Below are 14,781 nucleotides of genomic sequence, written 5' to 3'. Positions count from 1 at the left end.
AGCAGGCGGCCGGGGTGCTGGGGACGAAGCCCCACCGCTCCTATTTCAACAAGTAAAGAATTTATCTTTTCTTGGCTAAACCAAAGACTCTCTTCATGTGCTAAAAGAGAGATAGCATACCTTGGAAAGTGACTTTCCCTGATGGCAGTTGATCCCACCAATGTAGACCATATTGGGCATCATAGGTGTAGGAAACTCCAACACAAAGTCAGTGCGCAAAAGCCAAATGGACACTTGACTGAAGAGGTCTTCCATAGTCACTGGGGTCTGGAGAACTTCAGAGGCAATATCTGTAGCAGTTTTGAAAAAACCGGGGCAAAACGCACGCTCCTCCATATAGGTGATGTGGTTCCACACTCTCTCCATAAAAGTCATAGTGTGTGTGTATTTCAAGAGAAGTCTGGGGACATAAGAGAGGGGTCTGGGGCATTGAGTGCCCTCTTCAAGATAGTGGCAAAATATACCTCTTGCAAAGACCACGGACGGGACCAACAAGTACTTGGCAATAGTCAAGCTGTACACATCGAAAGGATCCAGAAACACAGCATCGAAAGTACTCTGCTTCAAGTACTTCACTAACTTCTTATCCTTAAACAAACTCCTACAGTTTGAAAATATTAATTCAAAAAAACCTTTGGCTGAGCCTGTCATTAAAGAAAGCATACTTTGTTCTGGAGTTTTCCATTGCATATCAGAAAAATACTTGAACTCCCAGTTTAAATCCTCTACGGTATGAGAAATTGAGTACGTCTTCACAGTAATATTCAGGAATTTTCCCAGTTGCCAACTCGCCTCTGGCACAGCTGCCACCACCTCATGCCCTTTGTGGATGAGTTTCTCCACAACCAACTGCATGGTGAACCAGTGGCTCCCGTCCATGGGCACCACCAGCAACCTGCCTGCCTGGGCAAAGCCAGAGGCCAGCAGCAGACACACACACACACAGGAAAGGAGACTGGAAAACCTGCAGGAGCCATGGGAGAAGCTCAGCCTGCGGCAATCCAGCTGCTGAGACTCTCTGCTCTTCTAATAGAGCTGGTTGGTAAAGAAGAGGTTCAAAATCTATTGCTGTGGACATGTGTATTTGTATGTTTGCAAGTCAAGCTAATGATTTACTCAAAAGATTAATAATTAATGAACTGCATTGGCTCCAAAACCTATTTGTCATTTGTGATGTAAAAAAAGGTTTATGATCTTTGTTTTGGAAAGATCATCACCTGCATTGCAGAACCAGTTTTGAAAGAGTCATGAAGCAATGTTTTTGTATTTTGAAATTCACAAATGAAGAAGCTGCCAATGAAGATCCTCTGCACCCATCATAGACAGGCTCATTGATACTTCACAAGAAGGGAAGCTTAAAAAGATAGACAGTGAGTGTCACCAAGAAGAGGTAGAGAATGTGGAGGTAACAGAAAAGCAAGTCTCTCCCTAAAGGGTACAGTATGCCAGAAAGGACAGACCAGGGTCTAATCAACATTGCTTTGGATCTGAGAGTGCAGGAGCCTTGACTGACAGGCAGTGAACCTTGGGACTCTGCCCTGCTGTAGGACTCCAGTAAACCAACAACACGGACATTGTCCCTGTCGAAACAGAAACACTGGCTGTGTTAGATCAGTTTCTGTTATTTCTAGTGCCCTTCCTAAGACAGGATGACTTTCTTCCTGAGCCTGGCTTTCAGGCAGACATCTGGACTGAAGACAGCAGAGGAAGAGCTGAACCTCTGAAAGCTGTTGCCTCCATGATGATGCTCAGACTAAATTACCTCAAGTACAATGGCCAGGGCTCTGCTTTCCTAGGAACAAAGCGATAAGCATTCAGGACTTCCACCTTTCCCACAGCTCCAGGAGGGGCTGATGTTGGGCTTGGTCTTAGGGCTGAAATATGGGTCAGGATTGATGACAGAGCATCCAGTGTGTTTATTTGAGCCTCTAATCAAGTATTGTTTCTGAAAACAGTGGTCAAGCAAACCATTTGAGTTGGGTCTAAAACAATGATTCGCAGGGTCTGCTTACCACATACACTGTAGGTGCAGAGTTCCATCACAGTCCGCAGGCACCAGACATGGTGACCTTTGTGCAGAGACAAAGCAAGGTCTCAGAGCAAGGTTATGAATATTTGACCAGATATTGTAAGAGTTTTATGGTTCTAACTTTTCTATACTGATGTACATCATCTCAATACTAATTTCTGTGTGTGGTGTGAAGGTTTAATTTCAAGTCTTCTTATTCAGTGTACATTCAGGTGTTACCACAACATCTGTTCAAGAATCTATTGTTTCCATGTGCAGCAGCTCAACACAGAAAGGGAAAAAAAACAATTAGCCAACTCTGAGTGGATTGTCTTGGGATCTTCAGGATTATTCTACTGACTTCATAAAAAAGATAATTTTTGAGATGCTTGGGGAAAGTTAGTTACACACATGCTACCCTAGTCTCCTGTCTTCTTCCCACGGCAAAATGCTCTGTCGAAACCAACTTAATGGAGAAAGGGTTTATTGAGACTCACAGTTGTAGGTTACTGTCCAGCATGGCAGGGAAGTAGAGGTAGCAGAAACTGAAGACATCTATCTGCCACATCACATCCATAGTCAAGAGGAGACAGAAGTAACTGCATCTGGGGCTTACTGTTTAGCTAAATTTCTCCACTCTTCTAAAGCCCAGGAGCCACACAGAGAAAATGGTGGCACCCAGAGTGGGCTGGGTCTTCCCACATCCATCTTCCCACAGATATGCCCACAAACCAACCTGATGTATGTATTTCCTCACAGAGGCTCTCTTTCCAGGGTGTTCTAGATTGTGTCAAGCTGGCAACTAAAACTAATCATCATGACTCTGTTCTTTCTCAACTAGAAATGCAGACATTGCTTTAAGCCATCACTTTGCCCTCTTTGTCTGCCAAAGTTTCATGTCTGTCTCATATTGTAAAATACATATTGGGAGCATGCCCATATTCCATGTTCCCAAATATTCTTAAAATTTCTGACACTGTAAAAGTCCGAAGTCTCTTAACAACATGCCTATAACATTGAAAATAGGAAGTTGGAGATAGCTTATGTAAAGAGTGCACTGGTGAGGGAGAATTGTCTGTATTCTGTCAATCATGTTATAAATAAAAGCTGATTGGCCAGGCAGGAAATATAGGTGGGAAAACCAGACAGGAAGTAGAAATGATGTAATGAGAACAGGAGAATTCTGGGAAGGAGGAAGTTGATTCCTCCCACTCCTGCCCAGATCACCGAAGCAGCAGGATGTGATCTGCCCCACTGAAAAATGGTACTGAACCACATGGCTAACATAGATTAGAAAAATGGGTTAATCAAGATGTGAGAGTTAGCCAGTGAGAGGCTAGAGCTAATGGGCCAAACAGCTTTATAACTTATAGAGATCTATGTGTGATTTTTTTTTTCGAGACAAGGTTTCTCTGAAGTTTTTGGTGCCTGTCCTGGAACTAGCTCTTGTAGACCAGGCTGGCCTCGAACTCACAGAAATCCGCCTGCCTCTGCCTCCCGAGTGCTGGGATTAAGGCATGCGCCACCACCACCTGGCTATGTGTGATTTTCTTTGGGGCTAAACAGTTGTGGGGTACCAGGGAGACAGAAATCCAAACAAGCAGGCCTGGTTCCCAATCATGTTACAGTGCGTGTTCTTGCAGAGGACACAAGTTCAGTCCTAACACCCAGGTCTGACAACTCACAATCTCTAGTAACTCCAGCTCCAAGGGATGCCGTGTTCTCTTCTGGACTCCACAGGCACCGCACTCATATGCCCAAACCCACCCAAACAAACAGGTTCACATACTTAGAAACAGAAATAAGAATAGAATGAAAAATAAAAAAAAATAGAAAAGCTGTGGGGTGCCAGACTGACCCCATACTTCCTTAGGGGCCCTGGTGAAAGGACAAAGGGAACCTTAGTTCTTATTCTTGCCCAGAAGTGTCCTAGACTAGCTGGTCTAGAACTGGAACCAGTGCCTTGGAAGAGTTAATGTTGAGGCTTCTGGGGACCCTACTCTTCCCTTTGGCCTGTGGCTGTTAGTCCTTAGGCAACCAAGTCTGAGGTGTTGTGTTCTCTTTGCCTACATGGTCTGGCATAGATCTCAGCTGACCTTGCCCATTTTGCATTCTACAAATAGTCTATATGATGCTATACTTCTTAATAAACTTGCTTGGCATAAGTCATCAGTTTATGCAAGACCTCCTTGTCCCAGCTACTGTATTGTCTTTATTTCTCATTTCTTTGCCTTTGGAGACCCTTTTCCTGTGTGGGTTTTGGATCGAAAACATGTTGTGTACTTCCAGCATACAAGTCTAGAACAAACTTTTTTATTCTAAAGAGCAAGAATCATGTCATTAAACAATTGAATCTATTCAAAACAAAAATCATGCAGGGAAACGCTAATCTTATAACTATAATGTCCTGCATCTGTCAATAATAATGGACTCCGGGCAGGTGCCCACAGACCGAGCGAACGGCACAGGCGCCTGCAGATGGAGCGCAGGCGGGCAACGAAGGCCAGGCCGCAGGCTGCAGCCAGGACCGGAGGGGACTGGCGCGGTGGCAGAGGACGCAGGAGGCAGGGACCAGCGCGCAACACCGAGAGCAGATCGCCCCACTACAATTAAATCAAAGAGGTAGGCCTTTGGTTGGCGAGGGCCCTGGCACGGGGAGCCGGAACCGGTTCCGGAAAATCCTTCTGAGGGATGAGAGGGTTCTTGGCCCCTGGCAGGAGCCAGGAAACAGAGCTAGGGCAATTAGTAAGAGAAGCCTCTGGCCAGCAGAGAAACCTGATCCGATCTTAAAAGACCAATTAGATAGCATTGAAAGGAGGAGATGGGCAGGCGCCAAGGCAGAACATCACCCAATAATCTGAAAAACAACATGAAAACACCAGATCCCAAAGATCTTACAACAGAAAGATTTGAACACCCTAACACAGAAGAAGTGGAAAAAATCGACTTTATGAAAGCAATAGAGTCCCTTAAACAATATGTAAAAAACACCTTTATAGAAATGGATGAGAAGTATAACAAAAAGTTTGAAGAATTGAGTAAATACGTACATGAGACCCTGGGAAACCAAGAAAAAACGAACAAACAGGTAATGGAAACAGTTCAAGAATTGAAAACTGAAATGGAAGCAAGGAAGAAAGCACAAACTGGGGACCAGCTGGATACGGAAAATCTAGGTCAACGAGCAGAGCCTACAGAAACAAGCATAATCAATAGAATACAAGAAATAGAAGAAAGAATCTCAGATTCTGAAGACACCATAGAGAAAATAAACGCACTGATCAAAGAAAACAGCAAAGCCAACAAATTCTCATCACAAAACATTCAGGAAATATGGGACACAATAAAAAGACCAAACCTGAGAATAATAGGAATAGAAGAAGGGGAAGAATTACAGCTCAAAGGCCCAGAAAATATATTTAACAAAATTATGGAAGAAAACTTTCCCAACATAAAGAAAGATATTCCTTTGAATATCCAAGAAGCATACAGAACACCAAACAGACTGGATCAAAGAAAAGCATCCCCTCGCCATATAATAATCAAAACACAAAATATACAGGTTAAAGAAAGAATATTAAGAGCTGCAAAGGAAAAAGGCCAAGTAACTTATAAAGGTAAACCGATCAGACTTACACCTGACTTCTCTATGGAAACCATGAAAGCCAGAAGGTCCTGGATAGAGGTTCTTCAAAAACTAAGAGACCATGGATGCAAACCCAAACTTCTATACCCAGCCAAGCTAGTATTCACTATCAATGGAGAAAACAAGACATTCCAGGATAAGAACAAATTTAAACAATACGTAGCCACAAATCCAGCGCTACAGAAAGTAATAGAAGGAAAATCGCAACCCAAGGAATCCAACATTGCCAACACTGACTACAATAACTCAGGAATCTAGCGAACCTTCACCAGTACAACTCAAAGAAGGGACACACACAAACTCTACTACCGAAAACAGTAAGAATAACCGGAGTAAACAACCACTGGTCACTAATATCACTTAATATTAATGGTCTCAATTCACCTATAAAAAGGCACAGGCTAAGGGATTGGATACGAAAACAGGATCCAACATTCTGCTGTTTGCAAGAAACACATCTCAACCACAAAGACAGGCATCTACTCAGAGTAAAAGGTTGGGAAAAGGTCTTTCAAGCAAATGGTCCTAACAAAAAAGCAGGTGTGGCCATACTAATTTCCAACAAAACTGACTTCAAACTAAAATCAATCAGAAGAGATCGAGATGGACACTTTATACTCATAACAGGAACAATTCATCAGGATGACATCTCAATCCTGAATATCTATGCCCCTAATATAAAAGCACCCACTTATGTAAAAGAAATATTTCTAAAACTCAAGGCAGACATAAAACCACACACACTAATAGTAGGAGACTTCAACACACCTCTCTCTCCAATGGACAGGTCAATCAGACAGAAACCTAATAGAGAATTAAGAGAATTATTGGAGGTAATGAAGCAAATGGACTTAACAGACATCTACAGAACACTCCACCCAAATAGGAAAGAATATACCTTCTTCTCTGCAGCTCATGGAACCTTCTCAAAAATTGACCATATACTCGGAAACAAAGGAAACCTCCACAGATACAAAAGAATATCAGTGTCCACCTGTGTCTTATCAGATCACCACGGATTAAAGTTAGATGGCAACAACTATGCTACCCCCAGAAAGCCGACAAACTCATGGAAACTGAACAGTCAACTACTGAACCACACCTGGGTCAAGGAAGAAATTAAGAAAGAAATTAAAGTCTTCCTTGAATTTAATGAAAATAAAGAGACAACATACTCAAACCTATGGGACACGATGAAAGCAGTGCTAAGAGGAAAGTTCATAGCACTAAGTGCCCACTTAAAGAAAACAGAGAAAGCATACATTGGGGACTTAATGGCACACCTGAAAGCTTTAGAAAAAAAAGAAGCAGAGGTGCCCAGAAGGAGTAGAAGACTGGAAATAATCAAACTGAGGGCAGAAATCAACAAAATAGAAACACAGAAAACAGTCCAAAGAATCAATGAAACAAAAAGTTGGTTCTTGGAGAAAATCAACAAGATCGACAAACCCCTATCCAAACTAACTAAACAACAGAGAGAGAACACGCAAATAAATAAAATCAGAAATGAAAGGGGGGACATAACCACAGACACAGAGGAAATCCAGAGAATCATTAGATCTTACTATAAAAGCCTGTATGCCACAAAACTGGAAAATGCAAAAGAAATGGACATTTTTTTAGATAAGTACCATATACCAAAGCTAAACCAAGACCAGGTGAATGATCTAAATAGACCTGTTAGTCGCGAAGAACTAGAAACTGTTATCAAAAATCTCCCTTCCAAAAAAAGCCCAGGACCAGATGGGTTCAACGCAGAATTCTACCAGAACTTCCAAGAAGAGCTAATACCTATACTCCTTAACGTATTTCACAATATAGAAACAGAAAAGTCATTGCCAAATTCCTTTTATGAAGCTACAGTTACCCTGATACCAAAACCACACAAAGACCCAACCAAGAAAGAGAATTACAGGCCTATCTCACTCATGAATATCGACGCAAAAATTCTCAATAAAATACTGGCAAACCGAATTCAAGAACACATCAGAAAAATTATCCATTATGATCAAGTAGGCTTCATCCCAGAGATGCAGGGCTGGTTCAACATACGCAAATCTATCAATGTAATCCACCATATAAATAGACTGAAAGAAAAAAACCATATGATCATTTCATTAGATGCGGAAAAAGCATTCGACAAAATTCAACACCCCTTTATGATAAAGGTCTTGGAGAGAATAGGGATACAAGGGTCATACCTAAATATAATAAAAGCTATCTACAGCAAACCGACAGCTAACATTAAATTAAATGGAGAAAAACTCAAAGCCATCCCACTAAAATCAGGAACAAGACAAGGATGTCCACTCTCTCCATACCTCTTCAATATAGTGCTTGAAGTTCTAGCAATAGCAATAAGACAACATAAGGGGATCAAGGGGATTCGTATTGGAAAGGAAGAAGTTAAGCTTTCGTTATTTGCAGATGACATGATAGTATACATAAGCGACCCCAAAAATTCTACCAAAGAACTCCTACAGCTGATAAACACCTTTAGTAGCGTGGCTGGATACAAGATCAACTCCAAAAAATCAGTTGCCTTCCTATACACTAAGGATAAGGAAACAGAGAGGGAAATCACAGAAGCATCACCTTTCACGATAGCCACAAAGAGCATAAAATATCTTGGGGTAACCCTGACCAAGGAAGTGAAAGATCTATTTGACAAGAACTTCAAGTCTTTGAAGAAAGAAATAGAAGAGGACACCAGAAAATGGAAGGATCTCCCTTGCTCTTGGATTGGGAGGATCAACATAGTAAAAATGGCAATTCTACCAAAAGCAATCTATAGATTCAATGCAATCCCCATCAAAATCCCATCAAAATTCTTCACAGATCTGGAGAAGACAATAATCAACTTTATATGGAAAAACAAAAAACCCAGGATAGCCAAAACAATCTTATACAATAAAGGAACGTCTGGAGGCATTACCATCCCTGACTTCAAACTCTATTACAGAGCTACAGTATTGAAAACAGCTTGGTATTGGCATAAAAACAGAGAAGTCGACCAATGGAATCGAATAGAAGACCCTGACTTTAACCCACAAACATATGAACACCTGATTTTCGATAAAGGAGCTAAAAGTATACAATGGAAAAAAGAGAGCATCTTCAACAAATTGTGCTGGCAAAACTGGATGTCAATCTGTAGAAGAATGAAAATAGACCCATATCTATCACCATGCACAAAACTCAAGTCCAAGTGGGTGAAAGACCTCAATATCAGTCCAAACACACTGAACCTGATTGAAGAGAAAGTGGGAAGTACTCTAGAACACGTGGGCACAGGAGACCACTTCCTACGTATAACCCCAGCAGCACAGACAGTAAGGGCCTCATTGAATAAATGGGACCTCCTGAGACTGAGAAGCTTCTGTAAAGCAAAGGACACTGTCGCTAAGACAGAAAGGCAACCCACTGACTGGGAGAAGATCTTCACCAACCCCACAACTGACAAAGGTCTGATCTCCAAAATATATAAAGAACTCAAGAAACTAGACCGTAAAAGGCTAATCAACCCAATTATAAAATGGGGCACTGAGTTGAACAGAGATCTCTCAACAGAAGAAGTTCAAATGGCCAAAAGACACCTAAGGTCATGCTCAACTTCCTTAGCGATCAGGGAAATGCAAATCAAGACAACTTTAAGATACCATCTTACACCTGTCAGAATGGCGAAAATCAAAAACACCAATGATAGCCTTTGCTGGAGAGGTTGTGGAGAAAGGGGTACACTCATCCATTGCTGGTGGGAATGCAAACTTGTGCAACCACTCTGGAAAGCAGTGTGGAGGTTTCTCAGGAAATTTGGGATCAACCTACCCATGGACCCAGCAATACCACTCTTGGGAATATACCCAAGAGAGGCCTTATCACACAACAAAAGTATATGCTCTACTATGTTCATAGCAGCATTGTTTGTAATAGCCAGAACCTGGAAACAACCTAGATGCCCTTCAATTGAAGAATGGATGAAGAAAGTATGGAATATATACATATTAGAGTACTACTCAGCAGTAAAAAACAAGGACTTCTTGAAGTTTGCAGGCAAATGGATGGAAATAGAAAACACTATCCTGAGTGAGGTAAGCCAGACCCAAAAAGAGGAACATGGGATGTACTCACTCATATTTGGTTTCTAGCCATAAATAAAGGACATTGAGCCTATAATTCGGGTTCTTAGAGAAGCTAAATAAGAAGGAGAACCCAAAGAAAAACATATAGGCATCCTCCTGAATATTAAACTTCATCAGGCGATGAAAGGAGACAGAGACAGAGACCCACATTGGAGCACCGGACTGAAATCTCAAGGTCCAAATCAGGAGCAGAAGGAGAGAGAGCACAAGCAAGGAACTCAGGACCGCGAGGGGGGCACCCACACACTGAGACAATCGGGATGTTCTATCAGGAACTCACCAAGGCCAGCTGGCCTGGGTCTGAAAAAGCCTGGGTTAAAACCAGTCTCACTGAACATAGCGCACAATGAGGACTACTGAGACCTCAAGAACAATGGCAATGGGTTTTTGATCCTACTGCACGTACTGGCTTTGTGGGAGCGTAGGTGCTCATAGGTTTGTGGATTAAAGTCAGACCGGACTGAAATACAGTGTTGTTTATAAAAAAAAAAAAAAGTATAATGGGCTAACCAATGCAAAGATTTTAATGTGATTAGTAAAATATTGTATTCATTGGTTTATGATCATGTCTGTGATCGTTGTCAAATGCTAAGGCATAGTGAATGAGATAGTGTGTGTTATTGTTATTTTACATAATGGATGAATGTAGCTACTCAGTATGGGTATAATTTCTGAAATTCGTAAAATTTATAAATACAGCTAAGAATGCTTTCCTATGGAGGGTAGACTGGTTTCATGCCTTGATGTGTATTTCAGTGACTCTAAACACAGTATTAAAATGTAGCTTGAAAGTGTCTTTTGTCATTTTAAAATTAAATTAATACATATAAAATAGCGGGTGTTGTGCTATTTTCATGCATATATGTTATTAAACATTGCCCTTATATAACCCATTCATCAACTATCCCACTATATCCTTTGCATCCATTGCTCACCCCCTTACTTTCCACTAACTAGGCCCTCTTTCTGCTTCTTGTTACATATATCTTACTTCTGTCTCTTTTCTCCACCCCTTCCCTTCAGGTCACTCCTTCCCCTTTCAAGGTACCTTTTTTATTTTCATGACCTACACAAACTTACATACACATGGGGCAAAGAAGAGGACATATATACATATATTCACATAAATTAAAATCCCAACCATAGCTGGGAATTGATACGCAATTATGCCATGGGTGTACATACCCATATTAACAGGGCACCCGTATAGAATTTTCTATTAACCAGAAAGAGATTCCAGATCCACCCAATGTAAATATCAAATCATAACTCAATAAAGAATGTCTTTTTTTTTTTTGTTTTCCAGAGCCTGACCTCTCTTCATGTGCTAAAGGAGAGACAACATACCTTAGAAAGTGGCTTTCCCTGGTGGCAGTTGATCCCGCCAATAAAGACCATATTGGGCATCACAGGTCTGGGGAAATCCAACACAAAGTCAGTGCGTAATAGCCAAATGGACACTTGACTGAAGAGGTCATACATAGTCACTGGGGTCTGGAGAACTTCAGAGGCAATTTCTATGGCATTTTTGTAAACATAGGGGCAAATTAAATGCTCCGCCGTATAGACAAGATGGTTCCACACTCTCTCCTTGAAAGTCATGTTGTCTGTGAGTCTGAAGAGACCTCTGGGAACATAAGAAAGAGGACTGGGGCACTGGGCACCATCGTCAAGAAAATAACAAAATACTCCTCTAGTGAAGACCACGGATGGGAGCGACAAGTACTTGGCAACAGTCAAGCCGCACACATCGAAAGGATCCAGAAAAACAGCATCGAAAGAACTCTGCTTCAAGTACTCCACTAACTTCTTGTCCTTAAACAAACTCCTACACTGTGAAAATATTAATTCAAAATACTTGCTGTTTGTGTTGTGAAATAAAGAGTAGAGGTTTTCTTCCCAAGGTCTCCACCGAGAATCACTAAAAACCTTGAATTCTCGATCCAAATTCTCAAGAGTGTGAGAAGTTGAGTACATCTTCACAGTAAAATTCAGAGATTTTCCCAGTTGCCAACTCACCTCTGGCACGACTACCACCACCTCATGTCCATTGTGGATGAGCTTCTCCACAACCGACCGCATGGTGAACCAGTGGCTCCCGTCCATGGGCACCACCAGCATCCTGCCTGCCTGGGCAAAGCCAGAGGCCAGCAGCAGACACACACACAGAGGAAGGGAGGCTGAGAAACCTGCAGGAGCCATTGGAGACATGCAGAACAGGAAGATCCAGCTACTCAGACTCTGGGTTCTTACGACACAGTAGAGGAAAACAGACAGCAAAGCACTCCCAGCAGCTATAGGTGTTTGTATATGCATAAGGGAAGTAAAATTCAATGGTAATGACTCAGTCAAAAAGAATAACTAATGAACTTCACTGGCTGAAATATCTACTTACGTGTTTTCCAAGTAAAGAAAGTATGATCTTTGCCTTGGAAAGATTATGTCTTCTCTTGCAATGCCAGTTTTTAAAGAGTAATGAAACAATGGGTTTGGATTTTTGGAATTTAGAATTCACTGCCTATAAGGAGTCTCTATGCATCATGCGTTCGTTTGAACATCCTAAGAAAGTAGGCTAATACTAGACAGTGGGAATGAGCTGGTCAAGAGGAAGAGCAACAGAATGCTAGAGAAGATCACAGGAAAGCCAGTCCCTCACTATTGGACGCTTTGTATTAGGAGGGGCTGGGACAGAGCCAAAACAACTCTACAACTCTTGTGGGTGTGGCAGCTTCATAGCTCTGAGATTGCAAAAAACTTGACTGACAACCACTCAGCCTGTGGATGCTGTAAGCCAATAGTCCAGGCACCACCCATGAGAAAAGTAGTATCTCTGAAATACGGGCTGTTTGAGAGTCAGTGGAAAGGTTGCTTTCTTTCCTTCAAGGAGAGAATTTCTGAGCCTGGCTTCTGAATCATCACCTAGACAGAAGGTAAGAGAGTGTTGAGCCTCTGAACTCTGACAGGCCTCTGAGCCCGCCATTGATGATGGCCAGGTTTCTTTGCCCCAGGTACAATGACCAGAGGCTTTTCTTTGCTGAAGATTTTGAGGTCACTCTGACTTAGGACTTTGCGATGTCATCACAGGTTCAGAACAGAAGCGTTGCCAGATTCCCAAACCGGTCATGAGAACAATGTTGCTCGGATACTGGACTTAGTCCTGGTGTTGAGTCATTATAGACAGGATATTTGGCAATGTACTAGCATATTTAACTAAGAACTCTAATCTCCCTTATCTCTGACTGAACAGTAGTCACGCAAAGTCTTTTGCTTGAGTTCAAAACTCAATGGCTCTAGGTATGCACCCAGCACGCAGTGCAGGTTCAGCTACCAGGACAGCTACCAGGACAGCAGCACCTGTGGTGAGACTCTCAGATCCAGGCCTTTCTCCATGTACTAAAGACGAAATAACATACCTTCGAAAGTGGCTTTCCCGGTGGCTGTTGATCCTGTCCACAAAGACCATGTTGGGCATAGCAGGAGTGGGGAACTCCAACACAAAGTCAGTGTGTAACAACCAAATGGAAAGTTGACTGACAAGGTCATCCACAGTCACTAGGGTCTGGAGAACTTCAGAGGCAATTTCCATAGCAGTTTTGGAAAATGGGGAAAATGCATGCTCCCCATGTTCTGCACTCTCACCTTGAAAGTGATGGTATCTGTGAATTTCGAGAGAATTCTGGGAACATAATTGATGGGGCTGGGACACTGAGCACCCTCTTCAAGATAGTGACAAAATATTGACCTGCCGAAGACCACGGATGAAAGCGACAAGTACTTGGCAACAGTCAAACCGCACACATCGAAAGGATCCAGAAACACAGCATCAAAAGAACTCTGCTTCAAGTACTCCACTAACTTCTTGTCGTTAAACAAATCCCTACAGTGTGAAAAACACAATTCAAATAAAACACTGGATGAATGTTGTAATACAGAAAATACGCTATTGCCCAGTGTTTTCCAGTGAATATCTAAACAACCTTGAACTCATGGTCCAGATCCTCCAGAGTATGAGAAATTGAGTACGTCTTCACTGTAAAATTCAGGGATTTTCCCAGTTGCCAACTCACCTCTGGCACGACTACCACCACCTCATGTCCATTGTGGATGAGCTTCTCCACAACCGACTGCATGGTGAACCAGTGGCTCCCGTCCATGGGCACCACCAGCAGCCTGTCTGCCTGGGCAAAGCCAGAGGCCAGCAGCAGACACACACACAGAGGAAGGGAGGATGGAAAATCTGCCGGAGCCATGGGACATGTGCAGTACAGGGGAATCTAGTTGCTGAGACCCTGGGTTCTTCTTACACAAGTGGAGAATACAAGTAAGAATGCCCCCCATGGAAGTGATTTCATATTTATGTGTTAATAAAAATATCATACACACTGCCAATAAGTGAACTCAGAAGATGAAGGATTAGTAAACAGTAACGGCTGAGATACTTGCGGGTTTCTGATAAGAATAGCATATGCTCCTAGCTATGAAGAGAATCATGTTGTGCAAGGTAAGTGTTGAGACAGAATTTTAATCAATGATCTTGGACTTTGAGAGCTCAGGAAGATTAAAATGAGAGGGAATTTGAAGAGACATTGCCTTTCTGGATGTTTTCCAGAAGCAATTACTGGGCTGTGTGCTCAGAGTGATGAAAATCTTCTGCTCAGAAACAAGTTGGCCAACAACTTCCAAGGAAGTACTGGGAGATCGTTCTTCCTGACCTGGCTGGCAGCAGAGTTGTTTGTCATAAGCAACTCTGCATTGGACAGGCACTGCAGCTTGTTCTGGTCTGTTTGCTGCAGAATTATCCTTCCCTTTCCAGACACAACCCTCTCTGTGTGGCTATGTTAAAACTGAAAACTCACGAGTTGGAGTGATGGCTCAGTGGTTAAGAGTATTGCCTGCTCTTCCAAAGGTCCTGAGTTCAATTCCCAGCAACCACATGGTGGCTCACAACCATCTGTAATGAGGTTTTGTGCCCTCTTCTGGCCTGC

The 14,781-nt window shown here is 42.3% G+C and overlaps 2 protein-coding genes across 2 annotated transcripts in view; both read right to left on the bottom strand.

Moving 5' to 3' along the window:
* LOC126489066 (UDP-glucuronosyltransferase 1A8-like) overlaps positions 1-212 on the bottom strand; it is a 37,681-nt gene extending 37,469 nt beyond the window's left edge. Inside the window, exon 1 of the mRNA XM_050123089.1 lies at positions 121-212. The gene's annotated coding sequence lies outside the window, so the exon portion shown is untranslated. The remainder of the gene's footprint in view (positions 1-120) is intronic.
* LOC126489063 (UDP-glucuronosyltransferase 1A8-like) overlaps positions 1-992 on the bottom strand; it is a 50,206-nt gene extending 49,214 nt beyond the window's left edge. Inside the window, exon 1 of the mRNA XM_050123084.1 lies at positions 965-992. Within this exon, the coding sequence (XP_049979041.1) occupies positions 965-977 (13 nt within the window). The 5' untranslated portion in view covers positions 978-992. The remainder of the gene's footprint in view (positions 1-964) is intronic.
* Positions 993-14,781: the final 13,789 nt, after the last annotated feature.

This window comes from Alexandromys fortis, unplaced genomic scaffold, assembly GCF_014885135.2.
Source record: "Alexandromys fortis isolate MF-2015 unplaced genomic scaffold, M_Fortis_MF-2015_v1.1 scaffold_213, whole genome shotgun sequence".
In the NCBI taxonomy this organism is placed as follows: domain Eukaryota; kingdom Metazoa; phylum Chordata; class Mammalia; order Rodentia; family Cricetidae; genus Alexandromys; species Alexandromys fortis.
Note: the sequence above shows the minus strand (reverse complement) of the source record. Positions and strands in the feature narration are given on the sequence as shown.